This window comes from Hydra viridissima, unplaced genomic scaffold, assembly GCF_058129835.1.
Source record: "Hydra viridissima isolate aposymbiotic clone 2 unplaced genomic scaffold, HvirCarnegie_v1 scaffold_11, whole genome shotgun sequence".
In the NCBI taxonomy this organism is placed as follows: Eukaryota; Metazoa; Cnidaria; class Hydrozoa; order Anthoathecata; family Hydridae; genus Hydra; species Hydra viridissima.
This window is the reverse complement of record NW_028324310.1, coordinates 15,742,064-15,752,172: the sequence shown is the minus strand read 5'-3', so window position 1 is coordinate 15,752,172 and position 10,109 is coordinate 15,742,064. Positions and strand designations below refer to the sequence as shown.

The following is a 10,109-nucleotide window of genomic DNA, read 5'->3' as shown; positions in this document are numbered from 1 at the left end:
TGAAAAATCCATCAAAAGATAAAAAAGCAAAAGCAAATTAAAAAAAAAAATTCTTGTGTTGACTAGCATAATCTCTGAACTATTTATTATTCCTGCAGGACTGGCCATAAACCGAACGTTGTGAAAAAATGATTGCACCGTCGAAAGATTACATCTATAGTAATTACGTATTTTGGCCTTACTTAATCTCTTCACACTATGCCTGAAGTATGACTACTTTCCTGGATAAAAAAAACATCCATAAAGTTACAAAACTTGATAATCCAACTTGTGTCTAAGGACATTTCCAAGTGATATTTTTTTTCATTATTAGTCTCATCACACCTTGGCTTGTGTCCCAGAATTTTATCTTTTCGAGGATTTTTGGTCAATTCTTAAAGGCTAAGTGTATGACGACAATTTGGAAGCTGAAAGATCCAATGCGAAAAAGAATCCGTTCCAATTTAAAAATGAACAAAAATCTTGTACAACCTCTGTGCGAACATGTACACAGAAAAGTGAACGTAGTGCATCGTAATGGCGAGAAAGCATTACTTCAGTTTTGAAAGTAAAAATGAGAATTATCATTATTTTGTTTAAACTTTTTGTTTGTTGGACTTTTCTCTGTACTACGACAACGTTCTGTTTATTTTGCGCCAAATTCTTGTCACCAAGGGTAAGTGATATGGAGGTATTATGATTTTTGACACCTCTTTTCTTCACATGACTCTTATTTCTGTTCCCACGATTTAAACAATTTATAACATAATCATTTTTTCAAACGTAAATTTGTTTCCAGACGGGGGAATGAACTGATATTACTGATTTTTAAAAAGAAAATTCATAATTGCTAAAAGCCTAATCTATTCTCAAAGAGGTAAGTTTAAAATCTTGTAGTAAATTAAAAAAAAAAACCTTTCCAAGCAGCAGTAAGAGCACACGTAGTACTATAGTAATAAACTTGAGGTAACTCCTATAGCCACCTTACAATCCATTACCGATGCTTATAAAAAATCAAGCTCTCTCACCTCAGGTTTGCCTTAATTATTACTCCCATTTAAAATATTAACATATATCAAGCAAAGTGCTTATTTTGAAAAGCGTGAGGGTGCTTCCAATAGAAATTCTCGACTCAATAAGAAACCACGAGGAAAGCATGAGAACCTTAAAAAAAGAAGCGAAACTATGAAACCTTGGCAAACTTTTCACTCGAAAATGAAACGATTGAAATGTTCTATAGAAACAAGGTTTGCAATAACTAAAAACAAATTCACATATTTTCTTCCTTTAGCATTCGAGATGTCAATGAAAAAAAAGAGGTAAGAAGAAAATTATAAAATACATTCTTGATAATAATTATACTGATTTTTAAGACGTAAAATTTTGTTAAAATCTTAAACGGAATCTAATACTAAGTTATCGTCAGTAGAATCTTCGTTTAAAATCTGTGTATTATAGTTCGAGTTTTGTTCATCATCAACAGGATTAAAATCGCTATCTTCTTTTAAATCGCCTCCAATCTCTTTTATATAACGATCGCTATCCTCTTGTTTGAAGACCATGTTATTGTCAAGCGAGCTTGAGTAATCTACACTACTGTCGCCGTTATACATATCTGTATTATCTGTACTATAGATAACAGGCATGTCTGTATTTTCGGACCCCGTTGTTACGGGGTTCATACCCAGAGCTTCAGAAGAAGACATATAATGACCTGAAGAAGAATCAATGAGATTATCATCCTGAATAATATTCGGCTCCATTTCCATGGAGACCTCACTTGTTTCTAAGTCATTTGGCTGAGTGATGGCGATCATTGTCGAGTTACCAACGGTTTCAAGGACGGTAGCATGAATACCTGAGTTTATGCCAAGGGCCTCAGCTACTTCTGGAAAATTTAAAATCTCAGCAGCGGTTAGCGGGTGACCACTTGCAGTCATGACTCGCCCATCCGATGAAGTGATTATACCAGCTTGAGCTAATGTTTGTGCCGCTACCGTAGCAGTTTTAGACTGAGTACCATCGTTTCCTGTCATAGATAGAGATACAATAATATCAGTTGATGTCAGCTCATGTTCTTCTCCTGACATATCATCTTCCTCTTCATCGTCATCATCGTCTCCGGCAATTACTCCATCATCATCAATAGGAATTGTGCCGTCACCTAAAGAATCCATAAGTAATGAGTTGTAAACAGAATTAAAACGTTTAAAAAAGTCCTAAGAACAGAGTTTTTACCTTCGCTACAGTGCATTCGCTTAACATGCTTGTTAAGAGATGAGCGTTCTTTAAACATTTTGCCACATTGTGGACAACCGTACGGCTTTTCATCTGAGTGAGACAGTTGATGGCGCTTGAAATCGTACACACGTGTAAACTCCTTTCCGCAGTCACATATAAATGGAGTCGGCGAAAGGATTTCTTTATCGATTGGGTCGGGTTTTTTTTCACAAAGCATAAAGTGGGTTTTTAAATCAGATTTTTTTGCAAACTGCATATCGCAATATTTGCAATGCACGCTTGTCCCGCGAACATCGTTGCGCCCACACACGTTCCTTTGATGCTTTCGTAAGTGTGACATACGCCCAAACTTTTTACCACACCCGTCGCAGGTAAATGGCTTTAGGTGATCATGGCGTGTGCGAATATGCATTGTAAGTGTAGAGTCATGTCGAAACTGAGCTCCACACCTTAGGAGGTAAAAACGAAAAACTTTTTAACATTAATACTAAAAACACTTCGTTTTAACTTTAGAATTGATTGCTTTCTCCTCAAATCAAATTGACAAATGTGACAAACTGTGGTGTGACAAAAAAGGATAATACCTGTTGCAAACATAAGGTTTTTCTCCTGTATGTATTCTCTTATGAACATTTAGTTGATGCAAACGTCGAAAAGTGCGAGGACATTCATCGCATTCAAATTTTTTGACATCTAAAAACAAAAACAAAAAAAATTCAAAAATGATGTAAAACTTTGGAGTAACAACAATGATAATGATAACAAGTAGCTCTCTTGGTAAGAACACGTTCACCTGTATGTATTTGTAGATGTTTTTTAAGATCTGAAGGATACTTAAAGCATCTTCCACACTGATCGCAACTACGAGGATCAGTACTTAATCTTCTACGAGGTGCCAGGCCGACTTGTGAAGCTGCAGAGCGAGCAGCAGATAAAACTGAATTTAAAAAAAAAAAAACAAGACAGGTAAAAATTGTTTGACATTATGAATTTAACATGTCTATTTTTGTTCTAAACCACTAAAAATTTCTAAAGATTTATTTAAATCTGGCCTATGGGTTTAAGCTGAAAAAAGGTTGTTTCACTGGAGTTGGTTTAGGAAAGCTGTGTTTATGTCGTATTTTTTTTTAACATAAGACAAATCCTAACTTTAAATAAAGTTGTAAATAAAAAAGTGAAACCTACTGTTTCTTTTATTTCCAAGACCAGTGACATTGTGTAACGTTAAGTTTCCAGATAAATCACTTGCAGCCATTATTACTTGTCCATGATCAATAGCACCAAGAGATTGAAGGTATGCAACCATAGGCTGCCCATTTCCTGCTTGTTGAAGTATTGATTGCTGACCTGGTATACTCAAAACAACCTGAAAAATTAAACTACTTTAATGTTCATCAATACCCTTGTTTAAAAAGTATGACAGAGTTGATTGCTATAAGATGAATGATAAAGAGAGACTTAGATATTTCCTAACCTGCTGCCCATTATCTGAACTGAGAGATTTGCTATCAACATTGATATTTGAAGAATTTGCCATTACAACTTGTTGTAAACTCATTCCTTCTTGCACCAACCCAGCATTTGCTAAATCATTCTCATCAACAGGTTGCAAGGTAACATACGGTTGGTGTTGCTGCTGTGGATCTTGATTAGATAATCCAGGAGCGTGCATAGCAATAAACATTTGTGACTGGCCACCTGTTGGCAGGGAAATTAAAATTTTAAAGACTATCCATCACAAAACTATTTACAAAGATAAAAATTCTTGAAATTTTTCTTCAAAACCCTTGAAGATTGAAAAAACTAAGAGATTTTTCAGAAAGCACTTTTTCTTGTGAATAGACATTTCTTAGACAGCAATTATTGTAAGTAAAAAACTTAAGTACCTCCTTCTCCATCAGGTGCTTGAAGTATGACATATGTTGGCTGGTGACCTCCTTGCTGACTTTCTAATGTCACCAGATTATTACTTGATGTCTAAAGACAAACAATTATTTGTCAGCAACATTATGGAAAGACCAATAGCATCTGTTGTGTTTTGAAATTTGTAATTTTTAAAATTTTAATATTTTTAGTTGAAATAAGAAAGTACCATAATGAAAATTCTGTCATACAAAAACCACTAAAAGCAGTTGTTAATATCTAATCAAGATATAACTTTATGCTGATGCTTTGAAGGATTAGAGAGTATTTAAAGAGTCTTTAAATATACTTCTCATTGGGATGTGCTATTGATTTGAAGTAGTCCTGGATTAAAGGGCTTAGGCACATCCTGTTTCAGCTGTGCTCCCTCAAAAATTGACATATTAGAACTTGTGATGTTGATAGCCAGATCTGTTTGGTAAGCTAACATTTAAGCCAAACTCTAAAAACTGCTGTATTCTGAGGATTAGAGCAGGAGGAGGTGGAGACACCTAACCATTAAGGAAAACAGGGACCACCAGAGACTTCTCTATCAGAGCCAAAAAAACACTTGAAATTAATTGCAATACTTCCAGATTAGGAATTGTCCATATATTATGTCATACAATTTTGGACTCTTCCTCCTCCCTCCTCCCCCCCCCCCGCCCCTTGTAACATTTTATAACATTCCCCCCCTAACAAATTTTCATCAAATATACATAGCTGGCATTTAATTTTTTTCCAAAGTTTTATGCAATAGTTTATAAATTTAAAATTCAGTATTTTATATCCCCCTAACAAATCATCACAAAAACACAAACTCCTCCCCCTCCCCTCTTCAACATGTGACATAATATATGGACAGCCCTTCAGCAACTGAATCAGCTGGTCAAAAGGTGTGTCAGAGCTAACTCTTATCTTAGTTAATAAATTCCATTTGGCTCTGTAATGAAAATTTGATTTGGTTCTGTAAAAATAAAATGATTTTTTGAATAGTGAGATGTAATAAGATTTTAAGAAAGATCAACAAAACTCTTTCCCAAACAGTTTCCCAAAAACTCTCAAACCTCAAAGGATACAAATAATCACTTATAGTTTGGTTAAATTAAATGATGAATTTAAAAAGAAGACTTCAATGTAAGATCTTTTATCTCCTTCCAATTACTGCTTTGAATGGAAATGACTGATTTTATAATGCCACTTTCTGAAGACAATCAACTTTGATATCTTTTTAACATATCATCTATTGACATCATCTGATAACTTTGCAATATTAGGAAATTTTTTTACAACCAGTTTTGACAACAAAATCTAATCATAAATATTAGGAGCTCCTAACTTAGTTATTTTTGGCAATTGTGTCAATCCAGACAACTTAATTTGGCCCAAGAGCTTGTAGTACTTATTTTACTTATTCTTCAAAGAATTACTATCTCCAGGGAATATAGAATTGAAAACTGGAGTCCAGGCCCAAACATAAAAGGAGTCATTGTTCACTAGAACAATTTTGCTGGAACATGAGCATCACATAGAAAACAATTTTGCTAGAACATGAGCATCACATCAGAATTTAAGTCAGATTCAACACCTTTTATATTTTGAGAAATATTCCTGAATATTATTGAATTAGACAAAATCTTCATTTTGTCAAAAAAGAGCAACATAAATTAAGAGATTTTTAAAAAGTATTAAAGAAAAAACACTTTGATAAGCCCATGTTTGAAGAAATCCTAAATTTACCAAACTGCTCAACCAATTTTATGAAGCTTGACCCAAAAAAAGATTATTATCAAATTGAATATGGTAATTCCATACTAATAAAAATGAACATACCATTTGGTGAGTACAGATATACATGGCTGCCTTAAGATATACAATCAGCAAATAAAGAAATTGCAACATGGATAATGAAAAATTTTTTTTTTTAAAGAAATGAAGAACTAGTGAATATTAAATGCTGATTGCAATCAGAAGGGTAATAGCGAACAACCCTCATGAAGCAACACATGAAAATGGCAACAAACATTTTTGTGTTTAACTTTTAAATATAAGATTTTTTGGGACATGATGCTCAAAAAAAGATTCACATTTAACAGTCAAAAAAAGTCTTAAAGTGAATTTCATTTAATAAAAATAGTAAATAATTACCTGATATGATCCAGATGTTGAGTATTGTAAACCCATATTGGATTGTGTATAATTCATTGAACTTGACTGGATATTTGAAGTTGAACCAGTAGAAGAGTCAGAGGAAACAACTCCCATTCTTATATGTTGACTGTAATTTTGACTATCTTGACTTGTTTCATGTTTTTCTTGACTGGCAAGTAAGGCATGATTTTGTTCTGTACCAGAAGTTGATAATAAATTGGAACTATTTAAAGAAGCATTGTAAATTTGAGGAGCTTGAAGCTGGCGACTATTGAATGCAGAAGATATATTTGAATTATTACTGCTATGAGATGATAGTAATGGATAATTTAGATTTTGGCCATTGCTTGAGTTATCACTAAGATGCAATCTGTTTGTTGCCAATATATCTGAGCTTGAATTTTCATACATTGAAGTGTATCGCTGCTGTTGGTGTTGCGAAGTTGTTTGCACAGAATACATAGCAGCATTCGTGTTTGGGTTCTTGTTAGAAGAGAGTAATTGATTATTTGACTTAAAAGGAACTCCATGATCTAAAATACAAAATGAAAACTATTAGCAATTTACTATACCCCTAAAAAAATTTTTAAAAAATTAAAAAATTTATTATCTATAAAAGATTCATCAACCCCATCTATTAAAGGCTTTTTCTATTTTAAAACATTTATCTACTTTAAAAAAAAAAGTTAAAGAATTGAGTTGATTAATTGAACAAAAAAACAAAAACTTGTTAAAAGCATAAAAAGTTTAAAAGATAAACATGAAATAATTTAATAACTTTTAAAAACTGTGATACACTTATGTAATTGTATATATACATATATACTTATAATGTATCAACATAAATTGTTTTCAGTAAAAAAAAAAAATTATTCAAACATAGAAGAAAAATTTGAAATAGAGAGTTTTTCTGAGTTCTTAGAGGTACTATTTTTTTAAAATAATGCCAGGTTCAGAGCAGTGGATTGACATGAGTATATAGAGTAGACTGGGAAGAACAACACTATATGGAACCTGGACACTGGAACACAAGCTCTTCCCTCTCCTCCAAACCTTTAAAGGATTATAGAGCGGCAACTTTTTAAGTTAAATAACTTTCCATGCACAAAGATAGAAACACTCACCATCAATTTTCAAAGAATGAGAGTTATTCATTTCATTCATGATTTTTTAATTTTAGTACGATTTCGAAGACATCTTAGTTGAAACGTTTTCCGACCTTTTTTTTTTTCGTATTAATAGTCACGTGACAAGTTTGTGAAAATAAATTCGTTACCGGTGTTTTAGACACCTGTGGGCTCCGGTTGATCCAAAAAAAGGCACAAACTTAACAAGTTCGACAACACATCGTAAATAAATAGGTTATGTTGAAATAATAGTATTTGGGGTTAAAATATTCAAATTTGTTAATAAATATATATACTATGCGTACCTTTGATTCTAACATTGCGCGCAAACGCATTCATCCACGCGTTAGGTTTAACTACATGCATAAAAATTTTTTAAGCCAAACACAACATTTTGATACATTACTCTACTTTACATTTGTATAAAAGTGCTTTTTAAAGAATTTTGATAAAAAAAACTTTCAGATTTTTTATCTTTATTTTATTATTTACATTACAATAATTTTGATACTTTCATCTGGTAATGGTTTTCCTTGATAATTCTTATGTTTTGTAACACGTTAACTGTCGCTTGCTATTTTTAGCGAACGGATTTAGGAAAATTTGTATAGCCGGCGTACAATTATACGTATTGCGTAGGCACCGCATGACATGCAGGCGACATTTGAATTTGAAGTTTTGAAACTAAATTGTACGCCGGCTGTTTGTTGCCGATGGAAAATATAATTTATGTAAACTATTCGGCATATATAAAAACTTATGTATTTTTGTTTCGGCGCCACAGTGAGGAAGATATATGTAATACAAATGAAATTTTCATCAAATTTTAAACGTTATTTATTCAAAGCTTAATAAAGAATTATATCTAAAAAATTCAAAAATGTACCTAAAAAATCTAAAAAAATTTAAAAAAATTCAAAAAAGTACCTTAAAAAATTCAAAAATGGCAAGGAAAGCATACAATAGAAATAAAAGGCTTATCAGGACATGTATTACAATAAGCGGTAACACGTTTGACCATTTTTGCTGCTTCTTTACATCCTAGCTCCTCCGTCAATTTTTTATAGCAATCTGAGCACATTTTTCGAATTTCTCTATTTCTTTTGCACTTTTCTTCTGTTTCTTTCATTTCATGCGGCTCTTTCACTTTTCTTTTTCTGGTTGTTGCATGTGGAATATTTAGTAGTGATTCCACTAACTTCTCCCAATATTTGGTAATAGAAATTTTGCAATTTGGGTAGATAGTCAGTGGCGTACCAACATGTTTTGGGGCCTAGGGTGGCACTTGGTAAATGGGGTCTATATATATATATATATATATATATATATATATATATATATATATATATATATATATATATATATATATATATATATATATATATAATTACTTTTTTTTTTTTTTTTTTTTTTTTTCAGTTTTACATTCAATTAGTCGTAATATAATAAAGTCCGTGATATATGCTCTCCACGGTCGTTCAGAGGTGACAAGTTATTATACGCAAGCGCAGTAGTAACTTTAAAAAAGTCAAATTTTAATAATGGCTACGGTCCGTAGCAACGAATTTTTTTATTTAGTTGACTGATTATTTATAAATGTTTCCATATAAATCAACATTTTAAACTCTTTCTAAAACTAAAATCATAATAAGTATATCTCAGTTGCATAAGAAAATGATTCAAATAAGATAAAGTTTATATCAAAAAGTTTAAAGTTGCGCTTTTCTAAGTAAATTAACATTCTTGAATATGCTGATTTGTTTACACTTTTAAAAATATATTATCTAATTTTCTGAGCGTAGAAATTAAATAATTTTTTTTTTAAAATTCAGATGAGTTTTTATAGTATTTAACACTTTTATCAGATCTTAGCACTCAATTTTTTCTTCTTGTAAATATACATACATACATACATACATACATGCATACATATATATATACATATATATATATATATATATATATATATATATATATATATATATATATATATATATATATATATATATATATATATATATATATATATATATATACACACACACACACACATAAATACATATATTACATTCAAACATACATATATTTTTTCTTTTACATTCTGATATTTTTTACCTTCTGAATTGGGTTTGATTGCTTTTCGTTTGCTTAGGCAATTCAATAAGCTATCCAGTTATATTTTAAGATCAGTGTATTAGAGCAATCGCGACCAAATTTAAAGTGGAGTGAGCTTATTTACAATCACTATAGGTGGATACTTTATTTAGACGAAAAAAGTCATTATCAAGCGTTAGTGTTTGGTTTTTCCTTTTTTTTTAACGAATGATAATGAATAAAGAACAAATTTCTATATCAATCTTTTAATATAAATCAAATTTTCTGAAGTTTGTTAAAATAAAACTCTTCATACGTTTAAAACAGCCAGGTTTTTGGTGTGAAATAGCAAGATTTGTTTAGTTTTTCAGGTGTTTTTTTTTAATTTTTATTACTTCTCATCTCACTCCTTACTCTAAAAGGTTTATTTACTTTTGCTTTGTATTCATAATTGGTCTCTTTATTGTTTGTTATTACATTTAAAATTTGTGTGCTATTTTAGGATCAAGGACATATATTGATGCAATGTTTTCAGCTGTTTGGCAACTTTTTACTGATCAACTTTAAAGATTAAATTTTTTTAAAATTAGCTTGAAGTTTCCTTGAGTCACAATT

General features: G+C 31.3%; 1 protein-coding gene across 1 annotated transcript; it reads right to left on the bottom strand.

Moving 5' to 3' along the window:
- Nucleotides 1–1,299: 1,299 nt before the first annotated feature.
- On the bottom strand, nt 1,300–7,513 carry LOC145191817 (uncharacterized). The gene is made up of 9 exons (XM_080069002.2): nt 7,398–7,513; nt 6,271–6,806; nt 4,107–4,197; nt 3,695–3,918; nt 3,406–3,586; nt 3,014–3,157; nt 2,805–2,913; nt 2,218–2,669; nt 1,300–2,143 (listed from the first exon to the last, which is right to left on the bottom strand). Exons 1-9 carry the CDS (start codon nt 7,435–7,437, stop codon nt 1,374–1,376), a joined length of 2,547 nt encoding a protein of 848 aa, XP_079925128.2. The 5' UTR covers nt 7,438–7,513; the 3' UTR covers nt 1,300–1,373.
- Between the last annotated feature and the right edge of the window lie 2,596 nt (nt 7,514–10,109).

What these genes read in the sequence shown, in the direction of transcription:
- LOC145191817 (XM_080069002.2), bottom strand. Translation starts at nt 7,437, where the DNA reads ATGAATGAAATGAATAACTCTCATTCTTTGAAAATTGATG. An exon ending in AAACCTTATGTTTGCAACAG is followed by an intron (nt 2,670 to 2,804) that starts GTATTATCCTTT and finishes TTACCTCCTAAG; the next exon opens with GTGTGGAGCTCAGTTTCGAC. An exon ending in GCGAATGCACTGTAGCGAAG is followed by an intron (nt 2,144 to 2,217) that starts GTAAAAACTCTG and finishes TGGATTCTTTAG; the next exon opens with GTGACGGCACAATTCCTATT.